The 20574-nt window shown below is 52.5% G+C and overlaps 2 protein-coding genes across 5 annotated transcripts in view; one reads left to right on the forward strand and one right to left on the reverse strand.

Moving 5' to 3' along the window:
* Positions 1-6343: 6343 nt before the first annotated feature.
* C17H17orf50 (chromosome 17 C17orf50 homolog) lies at positions 6344-20189 on the forward strand (the record flags this gene model as incomplete). The annotated part of the gene is made up of 2 exons (XM_039475840.2): positions 6344-6741; positions 6842-20189. Coding segments are annotated over 2 exons (591 nt in total), but the record flags the coding sequence as incomplete, so codon positions are not given.
* MMP28 (matrix metallopeptidase 28) overlaps positions 8310-20574 on the reverse strand; it is a 42256-nt gene continuing 29991 nt past the window's right edge. For all 4 annotated transcript variants that reach the window (XM_074388031.1, XM_039476559.2, XM_003929347.4 and 1 more), the window contains 5 exons: positions 15501-15725; positions 12775-13020; positions 10625-10774; positions 10142-10309; positions 8310-9338 (listed from right to left, as the gene is read on the reverse strand). In XM_074388031.1, the coding sequence (XP_074244132.1) occupies positions 8944-9338; positions 10142-10309; positions 10625-10774; positions 12775-13020; positions 15501-15725 (1184 nt within the window). In that variant the 3' untranslated portion in view covers positions 8310-8943. The remainder of the gene's footprint in view (positions 9339-10141; positions 10310-10624; positions 10775-12774; positions 13021-15500; positions 15726-20574) is intronic.

Here is a 20574-nt window from a genome sequence, read left to right on the forward strand (position 1 = left end):
GGATTATGGGTTCCTCTCACTGTGACCCGTTCAGATATATTTTTTCTTAAGTTATATTTATTGCCCAGCCAAAACTAATATTGCATTTCTGTGTTATAACTAATTATTAGAAGTTAAGGAGCTATTTATACTATTAATTTCCAATGTTAAAGTTTAATATGAAAAAATTGTAGCCTTACCTTTGAATACTGACTTCATCTTGTCCTTTAGGTATGATTTCTATGAATAGCAGAAAATAATGCTTGTGCTTACTGATAAAACATAGCCTATTCTCTTCTGGTTTAAACAGTCTCTTTCGGTTAGAGATTCAGTCAATTTTAAGTTTTCACTCATTACCAGGATGGCTTCAGCCTTCTCAAGGGGTCTCCCAAGCTGATGTCTTGAGTGCAGGAGACATGCCTATGTTTCTGGGGTTAGTGGGATCATCTGCTTGCTCTCATGTTTTCAATGAAGACTGTACTAGTTCTCTGTGGGATCAATTTCTAGTGTGCTGGCTGGGCTCATGCCTGTAATCCCACCACTTTGGGAGGCCGAGGCGGGTGGATCACTTGAGGTCAGGAGTTCGAGACCAGCCTGGCCAACAGTGTGAAACCCTGTCCCTAAGAATCCAAAAATCAGCCAGGTTTGGTGGTGCATGCCTGTAGTCCCAGCTACTCAGGAGGTTGAAGCAGGAGAATCGCTTGAACCCGGGAGGCAGAGGTTGCAGTGAGCTGAGATCGCGCCACTGCACTACATGCTGGGCAACAGAGCGAGACTCCATCTCAAAAAATAAATAACATAAAATAATAAATTATAATGTGCTTTTATGTTAGTATGAATTGTCTGGCAATCTAACATTTTATGAAGGTTCCATAAAACCCAAAATAGCCTTGGGAAGAGGGAATGCACATCCTACGGATGGATGGCAAACGGCTACTGGGCAGATTAGGGTTGGGGAGGCAGGATGAGAAGAACGACCATGCCAGGGGACACTCTGTTGTGGTGTCTTGGTGGGATGCTCCCTAAAGACCACAGCACAGGAGCCGGGTGCCTTGGCTCAAGCCTGTAATACCAGCACTTTGGGAGGCCAAGCCAGGCAGATCATAAGGTCAGGAGTTCGAGACCAGCCTGGCCAATATGGTGAAACCCCGTCTCTACTAAAAATACAAAAATTAGCTGGGCATGGTGGCGGGTGCCTGTAGTCCCAGCTACTTCGGAGGCTGAGGCAGAAGAATCACTTGAACCTGGGAGGCGGAGGTTGCAGTGAGCTGAGATTGGGCCACTGCATTCTCCAGTGTGGGTGATAGAGCAAGATTCATTTAAAAAAAAAAAAAAAAAAGCCTAGTGTACTCGGGTGGCTGAGGTAGAAAGATCACTTGAGGCCAGGAGTTTGAGGCTGCCGTGAGCTATGCTTGCATCTCTGTATGTAGTCCGGCTTGGGAGACACAGTAAGAGCCTGTCTCTAAAGAAAAAAAAAAAAAAGACCGTAGCACAGGCTCATTGGTTTAGATGTGCCTGCCAGGGGCATTAAATCTTAGCAAGTGTCTCAGTGAGACTGCTTATGGTGCCAGTGTCCATGGGTGACCCCCAGCAGTGGCCTCCAAACTGAATTGTTCCTGAGATGCGATCTTGGCTGTGTTCTTAGTCAGCAGCCTTCCTTGATTCCTAGCTAGTTCTCAAGTCTTTTGGTCATTCTGTGAGCTCTCACTATTCTTTCTCTTTAAATTAACCAGAGTGAGCTTTTGAATTTTGCAATCAAGAGCCATAGTGGCTACACAAGCTTTCAGCAAATTTAAGGAGAATGAGCTTGTTGGGAGACAATTCTCCTTGGGTCTTTTGTGTTTATGCATGTCTTACAAGCAGAGGCCCTGACTTTTCACGGGTTTTTGTATAAGTGAACAATCTTGGAAAATAGACGTAGTGCCTCCTTCCTGAGCAAACAGCAGGTTTGCTTACTACCCATTATGAAAGATTTGGGTTTCCTAAGCTAGAAATTTCTCTTAGTAATGCAAACCTCTGCATATATAGGTAGCCATTGGCACTCATCTGTGTCACTCATAGGTCGCCGAAGCAAGGGAAGCTGACGCAAATAGGCCAAAGGTGATGTGCCTCAGTAATAAAGTCCTTTGTCTCTGACCCCGAGCCTCATGTTTTCTGGAAAGACCCATGAAACTACAACTGGTTCACATGGTAGCTTGCAAGGAGGATAACACGTCAGATCCTTCACAGTTCTTGATAGCGTTCCCCGCTGTGACTAGGAGATTCCCGGGGGCCAGGTCTACTCTCTGCTCTCCAGCCCAGCAACTTACCTCCACCAAACTAAGATGCCCAAAGGAAGGGACCCCATCGCCCTCTACTCTCAGACTTGAATGGAGGATTATATCATTTTTGACTATCAGACTGGGATCTCTCTGAGGTCAGCAACTTCATCTCAACAGACCGAGGACTTTCCAGAGCTGAATCTGTCCATTGCCCATCTGTACATTTCTCTCTGTGCCAATACGCTCCACTTCAAGGCCAGGATAGGAAAGAATTTTCCTGTTCCTGAAGCTCCATGATTTTACTCCCTCCCCCAGCCCAGCTCCCACTACATACACAATATCCAGGAGCCATACCCGCCTTGCACCCAAGTCCTACTCGACTTGGCACCATTCCCTTGTGTTCCTTGGCTCTAAGGCAATGAAATGGAAATAGAATAAGTAGGGAGCATGGGGTGAAGAAGGATAAGGATACAACAGGAGGAGGAGGAGAGAATATAATGATACAAACAAACCCAATGCTTTCAGTGATTCCTGCAGGCCAGGTAAAGCCCAGTACTGTACTACTATCTCTGACTTACAGATGAAGACTGAGGGTCAGAGAGATAGCATGCTGAAAGTCAGATAACTTTTATATTTATGCGGTGGAGTTGGGATTTAAAGCCAGTTAATTGGGGCCAAAGCCACCTTCTACTCCACTTTTATGCCTTCCTACGAGGTAAGGTAAGAGACACCTGAGTTGTTAGTGCTTTGGGAGGCTCTGGAAAAGGAAGTTATTCCTGGGCAGAGCCTCATGGGCGGGTGAGATTCTAGCCCCACCCCTTGTGATCCAATAGAGGCCCTAGAGACCAGACCAAGTTCTATGGGTTCTGGGCACCCTCTCACATCCCAGTCCCTGATCAGGGAAAGCAGGCAGCACAGCCTTGGGAAGAATGGATAAGCATGGTGAGTGGGGCTGGAGGGAGGGTGAGGCTGGAGGACAGAGCCTCTTGACCCGAGCTTGGACAATCCAGCCCACCACCATGAAGTCCAACCTTTTCTCAGCTACAAGCACTCTCTTTTCTCCTTCCTGAATACTCTTCTTTTTTGAAGACAGAATCTGACTCCGTCACCCAGACTGGAATGCAGTGGCATGTCCTCAGCTCACTGCAGCCTCTGCCTCCCGGGTTCAAGCAATTCTCCTGCCTCAGCCTCCCAAGTAGCTGGGACCACAGGGGCATGCCACAACGCCTAGCTAAATTTTGTATTTTTAGTAGAGACGGGGTTTCGTTATGATGGCTGGGCTAGTCTCAAACTCCTGACTTCAAGTGATCCACTGCCTTGGCCTCCCAAAGTCCTGGGATTACAGATGGGAGCCACCGCACTTGGCCTCTTTTTGTTTTTTGTTTTTAGAGACAGGGTCTTGCTTTGTACCAGGCTGGAGAACAGTGGTGTTATCATAGCTCGCTGCAGCCTCAACCTGCCAGGCTTAAGTGACCTCCTGCCCCCCATGCCTTGGCCTCCCAAAGTGCTGGGATTACAGGTGTGAGCCACCACATCCACCTGCAGAATAGTGTTAATATCTGCTTCATCGTCTCCACCTGCTCCTGTTCAGACCTTAATCTTCTCTGACCTGGACCACTGTAATGACTCCTCAGTGGGGCCTCCTGTCTTGTCAGAGGGAACATCGTAAAACACAGCTTGGAACACGTCCCTCTACAAGAACGTTCAATGGCTCCTCACTACTGAGGGGCAAAGTCCAAATTCCACAGCGCACCACTTAATGTCCAGTCCTTCCTTTTCAACCCCTCTTCCTCCTCCCCTTACCTCCTGAAACATCTCTGGAACCCTTTTCTAGCTGGGTACTAGGCCTGGCCTTTCACCACCGGAAGGCTAGAACACCAATTACGAGCATTCCCTTTGTCCTTTAAATAGGATGGACCGGGATCAATAGGAATGTTTCTTGACTTTTCCAGAGCCAACGCCACAAGTTACGTCTTGCCTGCCCTCCCCCTCTCTTTCCTTTACAAACCTAGCTACCTAGATGTGACAGACACAGGATGCATGAAGCTCGGTGAATGTTTGCTGAATGGGCAGGGGACACCTTCCAGGGGAGGCCGGCTTAGTTTCCATGTCAACCCGGGAACTTCCTTCCTGCTGGGGCTACTGCTTGGAGTTGTGGAATCTGTGCCCTGAACAAAGGCACCAGCAAGAGGGGACAGTGGTGGCTGAAGTCAAGCCTGGAAGGAGGAAGAGACACCTTTTCCTACTTTGTTCACCCTAAGGACAGTCTTTCCCAATAGGTCTTCCCATAGAGGGTCCTTTTTTCCATTTTCCTGATTATAATCTCATCATACAAAGGTGCTGTAAGCCCACCCGCCTGTCCACTCCACCAGGGGAGATGCAGAGCTTCCTTAAGGCAAGATCAACTTGGAGGAAGCAAATCCCATCCAGAAAATAAAATACTCTATAAATAACCACCTATTGGCCAGGCACGGTGGCTCACGCCTGTAATCCCAGCACTTTGGGAGGCTGAGGCGGGTGGATCACGAGGTCGAGAGATCGAGACCATCCTGGTCAACATGGTGAAACCCCGTCTCTACTAAAAATACAAAAAATTTGCTGGGCATGGTGGCACGTGCCTGTAATCCCAGCTACTCCGGAGGCTGAGGCAGGAGAATTGCCTGAACCCAGGAGGCGGAGGTTGCGGTGAGCCGAGATCGTGCCATTGCACTCCAGCCTGGGTAACAAGAGCGAAACTCCGTCTCAAAAAAAAAAAAAAACAAAAAACCAAAAACCATCCTGGTCAACATGGTGAAACCCTGTCTCTACTAAAAAATACAAAAATTAGCTGGGCGTGGTGGCGCACGCCTGTAGTCCCAGCTACTTGAGAGGCTGAGGCAGGAGAACTGTTTGAACCCAGGAGGCAGAGGTTGCAGTGAGCCAAGATTGAGCCATTGCACTCCAGCCTGGGCAACAAAAGTGAAACTCTGTCTCAAAATAAATAAATAAATAAATAAATAAATAAATAAATAAAATAAAACAAAATAAATTTTAAAACTAAAGGGCCGGGCGTGGTGGCTCAAGCCTGTAATCCCAGCACTTTGGGAGGCCGAGGCGGGTGGATCACGAGGTCGAGAGATCGAGACCATCCTGGTCAACATGGTGAAACCCCGTCTCTACTAAAAATACAAAACATTAGCTGGGCATGGTGGCGCGTGCCTGTAATCCCAGCTACTTGGGAGGCTGAGGCAGGAGAATTGCTTGAACTGGAATCTGGAGGCAGAGGTTGTGGAGAGCTAAGATGGCGCCACTGCATTCCAGCCTGGGCTACAGAGTGAGACTCCATCTCAAAATGAAAGTAATAATAATTAATAATAATAGTAATTAGTAATAATAATTATTACAATAAGATCCTTTCTTATTATATTATTCCGTCTATTATTATTATATGTAAGACTCCATCTCAAAATAATAGTAATAATAACAATAATATTAGTAGTAGTAATTAATAATTATTAATTAATAATTATTAACAAATAATAATAATGATAATTATTTTGAGACGGAGTCTCACTCTGTCACCTAGGCTGGAGTGCAGTGGTGTGATCATGGCTCGCGTAACCTCGACTTCCCCAGCTTAGCTTCCTCCCCCCTCAGCCTCCCAAGTCCAAGCAGCTGGGACCACAGGTGTATGCCACCACGCCCAGCTAGTGTTTTGTTTGTTTGTTGTTTTCTTTTTTGTTTTGTTTTGTTTTTTTGGAGAGACAGGGTCTCACCTTGTTACCCATACTGGTCTCGAACTCTTTGAGCTCAAGCCAGCCGCCTGCCTCGGCCTCCCAAAGTGCTGAGATTACAGGCGTGAGCCACCATGCGCCGATTTACAAACAATTTTTGACAAATTATCCCGGGCCACGTGTGGCGGCTCACGCCTGAAATCCCAGCACTGTGGGAGGCCGAAGCGGGCGGATCACCTGAGGTCAGGAGTTCGAGACCAGCCCAGCCAACATGGTGAAACCCCGTTTCTAATAAAAACGCGGTGGTGGACGCCTGTCATCCCAGCGACTGGGGAGGCTGAGGCAGGAGAATCGCCCGAGCCTGCGCGGCGGAGGTGGCGGTGAGCCGAGACGGCTGCGCTCCAGCCCGGGCGACCGAGAGAGACCCTGTGTCGACTGAAAAATGCCCGCGGACCCTGTCTCGGCGACCGCAGGACAGCCCTGACCTCCTCCGGGCCCGCAGGTGTGAAGACCCCACTGTGGAAGAAGGACCCGGAGCAGGCGCGGGCGGAGGAGGCGGAGCAGGAGGAAGCGAAGCAGGGGCCGGAGGACGGCGCGGCGGGGGGCGAGGAGCCGCCGCGGGAGGCGGAGGGGGGCGAGGGCCGCGAACGGCGCGCGGTGTCCTACTGCCCGCTGCGCCCGGACTGCAGCACCCAGGAGGCGGCGCCGCTGCGGCGCGCGGACAGCGGCTTCTGGGGCTGGCTTGGCCCCTTCGTGCTGCGGGGCGCCCTGACTGCTCCCCCCGACAGGTGACTGCGGGCTCCTCGGCCGGAGCGCTAGGCACGCGGCGCCGGGGCCCCGGGGAGGAGGGGCGGCCCCGGGCACTGAGCGCCCGGTCCCCGCCGGCAGGAAGCGGAGCCTCCCGGAGGAGCGGTGCGTGCTGGAGATCCGGCGACGACCGCCGCGCCGCGGGGTCTGTGCGCGCTGCGAGATCCTCTTCTGCAAGAAATGCCGCAGTCTGCACGGCCACCCGGCCTATGTGGCGCACTGCGTTCTGGATCACCCGGATCTGGGTAAGGCGGGGGCCGCTGGGGCCTACTGAGCGCCCCCACTCCCAGTTTTGTGCTCTCCATCCTTTCCTGGGCCAGACCACCCCCCACCCTCCAGCCCCGCAACCTTCTCTCCTGGGACGCGGAGCCCTCTCCGGCCCATTCCACAGAACCGCTCCTTCTCAACTACCGCCCAGGGCGCCCCTGCTGAGCAAGAAGGCCCACTGTTGATGCTTGGTTCCCACCTGCCACCTAGAGCCCCCAGTGCAGGGCCCAGCACAGCCTAGAGCCCGCTGTGAACAGCGCTCACCCAGGGCCCCCCGCCCCCACGCAGCACCAGCGCCACCGCACACCTGACTCTGCCGCTCACACAGCCTCACCTTCACCTCTTGGGTATTTCAGATCCTTCTGGCCCGCTGGGCAGAGGCATCGCCTAGAGAAAACAACCTCCAGCTTCCCTCAGCCCTCTGACAAACCTGCCTCTTTCCCTGAAACCATCCAGTAAAACCTCTGATCAAATTGTCAGTGCTTTGAGGTGGGGCACGGTGGCTCCGGGTGGGGATGGTCCTCCTTGGGTTCAAGCTAGAGGTAAAATCGTGGGCAGGGAGCCTCTTCCCTCACCTCCCCGGAACGGTACAACCATTTGTATCCAAAGGCAGTCAAAGGGCCTTCTGCCGCTCTGCAGAGAAGAAAATGAAGGGGCAGGGCCAACAATGGCCCTGGGGCGCGGAGCACTGAAGCCTTGCCAGACAATCGTCCCCTCCCCTGGACTCCCTGGCTTCCTGAGGTCAGTGCTGTGCAGATGAGGCACTGGCAGGTGTGGAGGGGCGGGAGAAGCTTGGAAAACCAGATGCTAAAATAAATGCTGGCATGGATGGAGGCAGAAGACACAGAGGCTGGGGAGCCGGTTCCTTCTCCAGGAATCCCAGCTATTCTTGGCCAGACAGCAGGAGCTTTGGGAAAGCCTCGTGTGTGGCCTGGAGAATGCGGCCATTGTGAGCACAAGGCCACCCCCAGCCTGCAGGGCTGCCTGTTGTAGAGGCTGCATCCCCAGCGCCTGCAGCATTGCAGACCCCCAGGAAGGCCCCCTGACCTCTCCCTGCTGCACATGGTTCCCCATCTGGTCTGGGGGGCAAGGACATTTTGCTTTTTGAGGAGAGGCAGGCCCCATCTCTCCATCACAGCTCCACATACACACACACACACACACACACACACACAGCTGACTGGCCCTGGCTTGGATGGAAGAGCATGGCCCTGGCCTCCCCTGCACCTGTGCTCACCTGCTATCCCTGCAAAGGATGAAGGAACGCTCCAAGGAAGCCTGCTTCCTGCCTCTCAGCCCATCAGCTGAAGATACTTCTTTATTCTAGCCCCGGACAAAAAGCCAGGGACCGGCAGGGACCTGCATCAGTCTCCCTCCCACTCTGCATCCTGACCCCACAAAGGGCCTCTGAGGTTGGAGACACCTGTGCCCTTACCCCCATCCATGCTTTCTGGGGGTGAGGCCTCTGACTAAACATGACACTGTTTTCCAACAACTGAGCCAGGAGGTCCTGGGGTGAAGGGCGCAGTCTTGCACGATGGTCTCTCTAATCTGCCTGCTGAGTTTCACATCCCCCTGCTTGGATCCCAGGGCCGTCACCTCTTGAACAAACTGTACCTTTAGCAGAAGAAATAAAATCCTCAAGGCCTGGGAAAGACAGAGGTCCTTGGAGGAAAGGGCCAAGGGATCTGGGACCCTTTTTTGCTTTTCCTAAGATCGATCCCACCCCTCATCTCCATGCAGTGGGAACAGACAGCGCTGCATTCTTCAAGGAACAAAGGCAGGCAAACTTCCAGATGGAGGCTTTGCTGTCGGGTCTTCTACAGAGGGACTCAGAGAGACGGGTTCTGCCCCAGGGGTGGGGAACACGATTTCGCCCTGAGAGCACCACCAGTTTCTGCGGTGAGGAGGTGCCTTCAGAACAGGGTGCTTCCCGAGTTAGCATGCCAGCAGCCCATCCAGGGCAGCTCAGCGGCCCAGCGGCCCGTGGTGGTCGCCCGCAGTTTGGCCTGGTCGAGGCGCCAGTATTGGTCGTCTCGGAAGAAGATGATGGAGCCGTCGGGCCTCGGCAGAGCGCCGCTGACCTCCTCGGGGATGCCGCCCCAGTCCTGCAGACCTCGCGGGTAGTAGGGTTCCACTTGCAGCCCCCCTCGGGCCAGCACGTAGTAGCGAGCGCCCTTGAAGAGGACGAGACGGCGCAGAGGAGGGAAGAAGAGAGCGGCGTCCGGATGGCGGGGCAGGCCCCCTGCCCGGCACAGCTGCGGGAGACCCCACACTGGCTTGGAGCCCCGGAACCTCCAACACTGACCCCCTGTGGACCATTGGGAGAGCCAGGGTGAGCTGGAGGCTGTGACTCATTGGCCTTCCACCCCACCTCTGTTCCCCATACCTCTGTTTCCCCCTTAAGCTGGAGCGCGCAATGGTTAGTATTCATATCAATCAAATGCATCGTACTGCTGGTTACAAATAGCAAGGTGGTAGTGGGGACTACCGTTATTGTCTAAACTTCCAGCAGGTGTCAGCAGAGGGCAGACGGACATCGCGACTGCCATCTCTACTAATGATGCTATGAGGGCAAGAATTTTTGTTTCGCTCACTGCTGTATCCCTCACATACCCAACCAGGTCTAGTGCATACAAGGCACTCAATATTGGTTGAATGAGTAAAACAAACGAATGAATACTATTTCCCTAAGTATTTCCACGCATCTAGTAATATATTGCACTCTCCAGGCAATATTATCTTCTCATATTCCCTCCCCGGCAAATCTGAAGTATTGAATTCCCCATTCGAGAAATGCACATTCGTAAGTTAAGCGGCATGTCCAACCCCACACGGCTAGGATTCCAGTGAAGATCCAGCTCTTTATCTGCTGAATTGCAGAAATCAGAGCAGCCCTCTGCTTCCCTCTAGACTCCTCTCTGACACGCTCCCTGGGACCTTGGCACTCCGTGCTCCCTAATCCACCACGGAAAGGTGCCTTGTGATGGAGTCTTCCCCAGGGTCATAGGTTCCAAGTGGAATAGAGACTCCACCGTGGACTCGTGTGAGACTTTCCCCCTCTTTTGTCCCCTCTCTAGGGCACAGTTTTCCCAGCTGCCCCAGAGCCAGTACCTTTGAAGAAGTAGAAATCTCCATCCTCCAGTGACACTACAGCAGCCTCAATGTTGGGGGGCAGCCCAGCCCACCTTTCCTGTAGTGGACGGGGCTCTGAGACGTTGCCATCAGCTGCCACTTCCCAGAAGTGGCTCCCTTTGAAAATGTACACTTGCTGTTGCCTGTCTGCCCAGAGACAAGAGAGAGTTGAGGCGTGACCATCAGCCTCCTGCTGTCTTTCCAGGGAAGACGCTGTCCTGGAAGCCAGTTTCCCAAAGGGACAAGCACAGGATACGGTGTGCACGGTTGGCGCAGTGGGGAAAGTGGGCAGGAAGAAGCAGTGTTTTGCTTAGTGTGGGGCCGCGACCTGCAGCGTGCTTGTGGTTTGGGATTTCTGGCTTTTACAGTCCATCCCCCTACCTGGTACTCCAGCTCTGGAGACCCCAGGAGATGTGGGAAAGGCGGGAAGAGAGAAGTAAAGCGCCAGTGGGAACTTCTTACCTGCAGTGATGGCATCGAAGGAAGAGTGGCAGTATTTAGGACCTTGGGTTTCAGGGTGCCTTCCTTGGGGACTGTGGGGATCCCAGGCCTCAAAGTCAGTGAACAGCTTTCCTGGGAGCTGGACAGCCACTGAGCCCCCTAGGGGCTTCCCTTTGTGAGCAAGAAGATAAGAGAGAGAACACACGTAGGGAAGAGGGTATGCTGTGCACACAAGACCTTCCCTTGGTTACTTTCATGATTATCTCCTATGAGGGGCAAGGAAGCAGAGTGGGAGTACGGGGTTAAGAGTTGTTCCTGGGCAGGCACGCTGGCTCACACCTGTAATCCCAGCACTTTGGGAGGCCGAGGCAGGTAGATCACTTGAGGTTAGGAGTTTGAGACCAGCCTGGCCAACGGTGAAATCCTGTTTCTACTAAAAATACAAAACTTAACCAGGCATGGTGGTGCACACTTGTAGTCCCAGCTACTTGGGAGGCTGAGGCAGGAGAATCGCTTGAATCTGGGAGGTGGAGGTTGCAGTGAGCCGAGATCATGCCACTGTACTCCAGCCTGGGTGACAGAGCGAGAGTCTGTCACAAAAAGAAAAGAAAAAAAAAAAAAAAAAAAAAAAAAAAGAGTTGTTCCTGGTTGTTGGTGCTAACCATCAAAATAAACCCAAGAATCTTCCCTTCTACCCAACATCCTGGGACAGAGAGACCTCCTGAGATAAAACTGGAGTGGCGGACTAAGCAAGGGTTTGGAACAAAGATGGGCACGACGTCCTCTTCCCTGATTCCTGGGCAACACAGGTGTCGTGAGGGCAGAGTCCAGAGACCCAGGCTGTGATAACTACAGCAATTAGAATAATTACATCATGGCCAGGCGCGGTGGCTCATGCCTGTAATCCCAGCACTTTGGGAGGCTGAGGTGGGTGGATCACGAGGTCAAGAGATCAAGACTATCCTGGCCAACATGGTGAAACCCCGTCTCTACTAAAAATACAAAAATTAGTTGGGCATGGTGGCATGAGCCTATAGTTCCAGCTACTCGGGAGGCTGAGGCAGGAGAGTTTCTTGAAACCGGGAGGCGGAGGTTGCAGTGAGCAGATATCCCGCCACTGCACTCCACACTCCAGCCTGATGCCTGGTGACAGAGCAAGACTGTTCCAAAAAAAAAAAAAAAAAAAAGAATTATGTCACTATCCTTCACTTATGAGAGTGAAGCAGAGTCTAACAAGCTTATTATCTGGTACCATCACCTGAATCCCAGTCTGCAATTTCCTAGCTGCATGACCCTAAGCAAGTTACCTAACCTCTCTGATCTGTGGACAGAGAGATGCATACTTCGTGGGTGTGTTGCATGTCAAATGCCTGGCCCACGGTAGGTACTCATGAAATAGTAGCTGTTACCATTACAGGGCATAAGTTTCTCAGGCTAAAAAGCACACTCATACCCAGTAGCGAAAAAGCTCTGTGAGGTCAGCAGGGCCTCAACTGTTATGCTCTTGAGCTCACAGAGGGAAAATGCCCAAGAGCATCTGCTAATCGGAGATGGAAGGTGACCTGAACCCAGGTCTCCCGGCTCTGCCCATGGCACTCTGAGGGAGACAGCCCTGGGCTGAGACAGGTCCCAGGACAGCAGCACTGGCCCACCCTGGGGAAGAAGACCTGGTCTAAGCCCAACACCAGGCAGAGGTGGGCAGGCTGTGTGGGCAGGGGAACTCAGCATCATGGTGAGAGGACGGCTGGGGAGAGCTGCTGGCTGGGGCAGGAATGAAGGCTCTGGGGTCTGGGGTGGAGAAGAGGTAGACCCGAGGATCTGGTCTGGGTGCTGGGCGCGGGGACATGATGTGAGCGGGAGCTGAGGGGGCTGGGAGTTGGACAGAAATCCAGTCATTGGAATGCAAGGAGCGGGGTTGGCAACTGTGCACAGAAATTGGCTGGGACTGATGGAGAGGTAAGAGCCACGGACCCCGGGAAGCAAGAGTCCGAGGTGTTTCAGATTTGAGAGGGGGCATGGGGCTTTGGAACTGGGGCGCATCCGCGGCAGGGTGGCCAGATTCCTGCGCGGAGAATGGGAAGTCCCAGGCGAGGAGCCGGTGTGGAAAGACAGGAGGCCCGGGGGTGGGGGCGTCAGGCAGGAGCAAGAGCAGGGCACGGCGGGGGGCTCACCGTACAGGCTCTGCACGGCCAGCACGTCGTCCCAGCTGAGCAGCGCGCCGCGGCCCAGCCTCTTGTAGTAGGGCGCCATGAGCGCGCGCGGCGCGGGCGAGTGGGCGAGGCCGAGCGTGTGGCCGATTTCGTGCGCCAGCACCACGAACAGGTTGCGCCCGCGGCGGCGGCTCAGGGTCCAGCGCTCGTCCCGGTCGAAGTGCGCCTCGCCGCGGCGGGGCAGGAAGGCGTGCGCCAGGGCGCCCCCTGCGGGCGGGGCAGGAGGTCAGGGGCAGCTCTGGCCCGCAACGCCCCCAAGTACCTGCGGTCCAGCGCAAATACCACTGGGGTGTGTGTGGCTGTTTTCTGCTGCATAACTTTCCTCCTAAAGTCGGGCAGAAGCTAGAGTGTGCAGAGGGGAACAGATGACTAGGCTGCGGGGGTGTCAGAGGCGCTGTGGTGCAGATGCAGCATCGGACCACCAATCTGGGCGTCATTCCTACTCTTACAATCTGCTAGCTCTGTGTGACCTTCAGCCTTTAGCTGAATCTCTCCATGTTTTAACTTCCTGGTTTGCAAACGGGAATGATGATGGTGAGCTGCTTCTTCACAGACTTGTTCTGAATGGTGTGTGTCTGTGTGTCTGTGTGTGTGTGTGTGTGTACATGTGTATTACAAATGATGCAGCCGGGTGCGGTGGCTTATGCCTATAATCCCGGCACTTTGGGAGGCTGATGTGGGAGGATCACTTGAGCCCAGGAGTTCAAGACCAGCCTGGGCAACAAAGTGAGACCTCGTTTCTGCTAAAAACCAAAAACGTAACTAGGTATGGCGGCATGCACCTGTAGCCCCAGCTACTTGGGAGGCTGAGGTGGAAAGATCTCTTGAGCCCCAGGAGGTTAAGGCTGCAGTGAGCTGTGATTATGCTACTGCACTCCAGCCTGGGTGACAGAGTGAGACCCTGTCTCCAAACAAACAAACAAAACACAACCAAAACAAAAACCAAAATAATAATAATAATAAATTATGCTTGGAACAGTGCCTAACACATCACAAGGGTTACATAAGAATTACTTTCAAAAAGATCTAGGAGTAGGTAGAGTAGTTACCTCTGGAGGGTGGCATGATGGGACCTTCTCTTCTGTTTCTTGATTTAGGTGCTGGGAGTGTTCAGTGTATGAAAGTTCACCAGGCCAAATTTGAGATGGTTCACTTCTATATGTATATATACTTTCTTTAATAAAAAGTATGTCCATATATACATATGCTTTTTATAAATATGTGTATGTATGTAAATATATATCTACTTTTTATTAAAGTATACATACATATAGAAGTGAATACATATATGACCCTGTTCTTGCCCTCCTCTGCCAGGGCACCTCTGGGGGCCTCTCTCTGCTTATAATAGGAATGAGCAGAGGGAGTTGGGCCGGATCAGTGATTTTCAAGCTTGTAGTGTGCCCCAGATGGAGCTTATTAGATGTGCAGTTTCCAGGGTTCCAGCCCTAATGATTCGCCTTCCACAGGGACAGGTGACCCTGACACAGGAATCAGAAAACTGCACTATGATAATGTTTGCATAGAGGCTCATTGAGGGTCCCTCCAGCTTTGCCTTCTTGGATCCCAGGCCAACTGGGACTGACAAAGATGGGGAGGCTGGACTAAAAGGAGAGCATCCTGGGGGCGTGGAGAGTCGGCTGTGTGTCGGAGGAATACATGCCTCTTTTGAATATACCTCCAGCTTTTTCAAGCACTGTTCACTGTGTTCAGCTCTCACTGGGAGACGGATGGGCAGGTTTGGGAGGGGAGAAGACCACTGCTCAAAAGGCCAAAGTATGTCCCAAACGAGAGAGCTCCTTGAGGATCCTAATATCCTCACTCCTGATGCAGTGCTCTCTCAACTAGGTATGGATAGAACCATCTCACGTAGATCACGTGGATGAAGTCAGTTACGTATAAGTGCATGTGTGCACTACATGTGGATTCTTGCAAAGCTAGATTTCTCCTGGTCCTGACCCAGGTTCCGGCAGCAGGGCCTGGATGTGGGCTTTGCTGTAGGTGAGCTTGACTGAAAGCAGGAGGGTGTGAGGGAGGGCTCAAGTTCCCAGGCCATACAAGAGCTTACGTCCCCAGCTTGAAGGGGTCTGATCAGCTTTCCTTTCTTCATTAGGAGAGGCAATGTGCAGCTAGCCTATATTCAGGTTCTGAAGGCCAGCACTGGACAGAAGAGGGAGCAATTGGTCTGAATTGCAGCCAGAGCCTTCAGGTTGGGGACAAACAGAACTATCCATGGTGTAGGTATATGAAGCACTTCCCTGTCGTGCCTCTTGCCCTGTGGCAGGGACTATGGTAGCTGGGGGTGGGGGAGCAGTGGTGGGCAGTGGCTGTTTTTTAAGGCTCTGGAGTGAATAGCCACTCTGGAAGAACGCCAGAAGCACAGGCCTGTCCAGAGGCGGAGGACAGGTGATGGGACCTCAGGAGATTCTGCCAGAATGCGTAATACTCTTTGGAATTTGCAAAGAGATGCAGGGCTTCCTCTGACTGTCCCTTTGGATATGTGGCACATAATAGGGCAGGGACCACTGTGCCCATTTTGGAACAGGATGGGGAGCCTGAGGGTTCTTTGCAGGGCGATGAGGCTCGGCCACGGCTACAGGGAGTGAATAATTCGTTGCCACCCCCAAACCGCCCCTCCGAGTTGGGTCCCCCTCCTGCTTTGCGGGACGGGGGCTTCGTGTCAGCACCTGGGCCATCAAAGGCGTTGCCCAGCCCGTCGTTGTGGTCCCCTTGGAAGAAGGTGAGGCGGATGTCAGCGGGGCCTGTGGCTGGGGCCTCCCAGAACTCCAGCGCCGAGACGTTGCTCCACAGCTGGAAGGCGGCGCGCACGGCGCCCCGAACTGCTGGCTCCGGCAGGCGCTCGGGCCAGTTCACCAGGCGGTAGGAGAGGTGCTGCTTGTACCATTTGTTACCTGCCACCCAGAAAGCCCCCATCAGTCACACCTGCTGCAGAGCCTGAGCCTGGTCCCCGGAGCCCCGGGATGATGGGGAAGTGTAGGCCCTACCCCAGGAGCCCCTGGTCTGATGGGGCAGCTCCGCCTTTGGCTGGGGTGACACTACCTGGCTGAAGGCAGACAGTACGGCGGCTTGGACCGCAGAGGTCCCCATGTGCTGGAGGGGATACAGCCTCTGCCCACGAGAAGCCCCCGTCTGAAGGAGTCAGTCTGAACCCTTGGTCTAGGGTCTTATTCTTCCCCACAGCCTGGGCTGAGTCTGAAAACGGCTCTGTGCCTGTGGCTACCAGCAAATCCCAGCCTCTGCCTGCAGCGTCAGAGCAGAGGAGAGGTGGCGCCACAGAGGCCACAGCTGTGACTGCCCCCCAGCCCCCACCGCGTCTCTTCAGCCCTCACACCCTCCTGCCACCTCCAGACACTTCACTCTGCCCTTTCCAGGGCCGGGGGCCCACGGCCAGCCAGCAACCACAAGACTCATTCATTCGACGTTCTTCCCTGCCCCTCTCCTCCTGGCTTCCTCAGGGACTTTGGAGAGCCCTGAGGTGAACACAGCTAAGAACAAAGGGGGTGTTTTGTCACGGACTGAGAGAAATGTTTCCATCTCTGCTGAGTTAAAGGCTTTCTCTCCCTTTGCCCCAAATTGCAACTCCTCCCAGAGGGCTGAGACTCTGGCCTCCTGCCTCCGCCCCCGTCAGCTGAGTCTGGGGCATCTGCAGCTCCGTGTGCATCCGGCAGCAGCATGGCTGGAAGGGCCAGATCCCGAGTTTCTCCCTGGGCTATTTCTGAGCCCGGCAAACTCAGGGGCTGGGATTGTAACCTCGAGCGGAAGGCTCACGGCTTGGAGGCAGCACTCCGGGGCCAAGGGTGCAGTAACTGAGACCTGAGACTCCTGGACAAGGGGCCTGCCCAGGGTCCCGGAAGGAGTGAGTAACTGAGGCAGACCCTGACACCTAATCCAGGGCTCTTCCGTTATTCCACATAGACAGGCAGGCACATTCGCCAGGACTCCAGGCTTATAAATCTGCCCGAACATCACTCCTTCCGGTCAAAGCACAAGCTGAGATTCTCCAGATGAAAGGGAGGGTTTTGGAGAGAGTGGAGCTGGACTCCCTTCTCCTCCCGACTGGTGCAAGTGGGGGAGGGGCACATCCCTCCTCCCACCCCTGAGCCAAGCTCCATTCAAGGCAATGCCGGCTCCCTGGGCCTGTTTGGCCTGGCAGCCACCCAACCTCTGCCTCCCAGCCAGTGACCAACCCTTAACGAGGGGAGAGGGAATGACTCTAAGGAAGGGAGAGGAAGGCCTGGGGTCCAGAGGTGCGGCGGAGGGTTGGTGATGTGCCAGTCACACGTCTGCTGGGCACACTCTGAGTCTTCAGTGGGCACCAGACTGGTGGGCACTGGGCTCTTTCACACCCTGCTGTGGGGGATGGACTCCCAGGCTCTTTCTTTCCCCTCGCAAACCTTTAATCCACTAGCATAGTGTGAGATGGCTCCTTCTGCCTCTTTGCTGCTAGACGGGCCCCTCACTTCGCAGGCAGAAGAGGGGGAGGGTGGGCAGTTCTCTCATTCTAGATTGCCAGTGAAGGCGACAGGTCTCAGAATAAAATCCTGTAGGAAAGTCTGAGTGTGTGCCTATGTGTGTTTGGGGGAAAGATAGGGAGGATGAATAGGAATGGGAATTGAGAGAAAATGATATTTTTCCTGAGAGAGGAGCAGGGTAGGGGGTGTCGCTGGTGTGCCTGCCAGGAAGGAAGGGCCTGGCCGGTGGCCAGCAGCCTGAGCCCTTGTTCCTGTCTCCCTCCAGATTTGCTTCCTTGGAGAAAATTAGCCACTTCAGGCCCCGTCCCAAACTCCTGGCCAGGAGGGGCTGGTTTTCATAGTGACCTCCGGGTCCTGATAGCACCTGGCATTGTACCCCTGACACCCTTTCTCCGAAGTTCAAAAGGGAAGAGGGAAGGAAAATGATAGGAAGGGGCAAGAGAGCTAAAAGCTCTGCCTGGCCAGAACCCTGGAGTTCCAACTCCCAGCAGGTAACTGACGGTGTGGAAAGAATATGGGTTAGAATCTCAGTACCTCTACTTGCAAACTTACATAACCAAGTATGGAATCTCTCCAAGCCTCAGTTTCCTTACGTGCAAAATGGGGTCGATAAGACTTTTCCCGCGGTAAGATGTGAGGCTTAAACGAGACTGCCACGTGAAGCTGCTGGGCATGTCACACCTACTCAATAACTATGCATTCCCCTCTTCCTTCCTTTCCGCCCCAGATACACCCTGGTGTCCCCCACCTCCGCCAGCTCAGTGAAGGAACAGGAAGCCTGCAGGCATAGAGGCACCTGAAATGAGATTGCCAGATAAGTTTCTTTTGTTTTTTTGAGAGAAGAGGCTCCCTCTGTCACCCAGGCGGGAGTGCAGTGGCACAATCTCGGCTCACTGCCACCTCCACCTCCCAGGTTCAAGGAATTCTCCTGCCTTAGCCTCCAGAGTAGCTGGGATTACAGGTGCATGTCGCCATGCCAGGCTAATTCTTCTTTTTCTTTTTCTTTTTCTTTTTTTTTTTTTTTTAATATTTTTAGTAGACATGGGGTTTCACCACGTTGGCCCAGCTAGTCTCAAACTCCTGACCTCAGGTGATCTGCCCGCCTCAGCCTCCCAAAGCGCTGGGATTAAAGACGCGAGCCATTTTTTAACCTTAACTATTTGTTGTTCATCTGAAATTCAAATTTAACTAGGCATCCTGTATTTTATCTGGCAACTGAATAATACTATCCTCTATCAAGAAGAGATGCTCTGGTGGGTGTGGTGGCTCACACGTGTAAGAAGGTGCGATACAGCCAGAAGGAAGCAGCCCCAGAGCTCAGGGCCAAGTGCCGCTGCCGGACTGTTTCTGGGGCTGCCCCACTTTCCACCGCTTTCTCACAAGCCCCTTCCACTTGGTAATCAGGAACCATCTCTCCTTTGCAACCTGGAAGGGCCTGTGTCTCGGATGAAGGAACAGAGCTTCAGTGAGCAGAGTGACTTCGTCCAGGCCACACAGCAGAGACTTGAACCCAGGGCCTCTGGCTCCAGGGATGCTGCTCTGTGTTCTACCAGTGCCTCCTGAACTCACGCATCTCTGCTCTTCTGCTTCACTCTTCCTCTCCATTGCCCAGAAACACGGTGGGACATAGAACAGGTTGACACCAAGGGCATCTTGACTCTGAAGCCGGACCCCATTGCTGACTCCTTGTTTTACCAGGCAGGCAGGCAGTCAGTACTGAGGACCCAGAGTGGCTGGGCACGGAGGTGAAGCAGAATTGGGTTGGCACACACCTGGAAACAGCTGCCCTCCAACAGTGGAGGGGAACTGCCCACAAGTTCCTTATGAATTAGCTAAGAAATGAGAAGAAACTATGTACCTTCCGTCCTGTTCCTAATGGATACTATCAGTAAAAGTAGTCAACACCGATTAAAACTGGCAATGGCCCAAAGTGTTCCTGGTAAAATTAATGACAGATGAAAACCTGGTTAAAAACACCCATTTTGGCCGGGTGCGGTGGCTCACGCCTGTAATCCCAGCACTTTGGGAAGCCGAGGCGGGTGGATCACGAGGTCAAGAGATCGAGACCATCCTGGTCCACATGGTGAAACCCCGTCTCTACTAAAAATACAAAAAAAAAAAAAAAAATTAGCTGGGCATGGTGGCGTGTGCCTGTAATCCCAGCTAGTCAGGAGGCTGAGGCAGGAGAATTGCCTGAACCCAGGAGGCGGAGGTTGCGGTGAGCCGAGATCGCGCCATTGCACTCCAGCCTGGGTAACAAGAGCGAAACTCCGTCTCAAAAAAAAACCCAAAAACCAAAAACCAAAAAACAAAACAAAACAAAACAAACACCCATTTTGTTAGAAATCTTGAAAGCTGCAAAAATTGAGCAGAGAAAATTAGACTTAGTAAAAACAATCAGTTTGTTAATATTACACATAGTAAAGCTTGTTATCTATGGAAAAACTGACAAAAGAATCAAATCTTCATAAATCTTAGACCTGTACCATTTAACCCTGGAATATTAAATTTGGCAAAACGAAGGAGGAGAAAACAAGGAAAGAAAATAAAGCTGCAAATGGAAAATCATGACAGCGGAAACTGCGATATGTAAACTGTGCTATGATGAAATGTTCAGAGAGGCAAATCCATTCAGACAGAAGTGGATTAATGGTTGCCAGAGGCTAGGAGAAGGGCAGAAGGGGGAATGACTGCTAATGGGCATGGGGTTTCTTTTCAGGGCGATGAACGATGAACTGTTCTGGCATTAGATTGTGGTAATGGTTGCACAATTCTGCAAATATCCTCAAAACCACTGAATTGTATACTTTAAGTGGGTAAATTGTACGGTATGTGAACTATGTCTCAATAAAGTGGTTACGAATATGCTGTGGACAAAGTAAATCAATGGATCACATCTTTGTTGAACAACCGTTATGAAAAAGAATGGATTCGGACGAAAATAACTTCAGTAAATAGAAATGAAAAATGGTAGTAACAGTTTAACTGCACTGCATTGAAAATTGATCAAGGAATTATGTGGGTTTTGTGGGGTTTGATCTGGAAAAATACTTGTTCAACGAAAATTGATCATTGTAGATGTCATTCTGGTTTAAATGTCTGTATTCTCAATCTTGGTCCTCTAGCCAAGAGGTCCTATTCACCCGCTCCTCCCCTGCCCTAGGAAAGAGAGGTTACTGACAAACTCTAGTCCCAGGCTCAGCTGTTTTCCTAGCCATTGGCTTTAAGACATTGGGAAATTTTAGCCTAGCCAGATTTTAACAGTGCT

The sequence above is a fragment of the Saimiri boliviensis genome, chromosome 17, assembly GCF_048565385.1.
Source record: "Saimiri boliviensis isolate mSaiBol1 chromosome 17, mSaiBol1.pri, whole genome shotgun sequence".
Lineage (NCBI taxonomy): Eukaryota > Metazoa > Chordata > Mammalia > Primates > Cebidae > Saimiri > Saimiri boliviensis.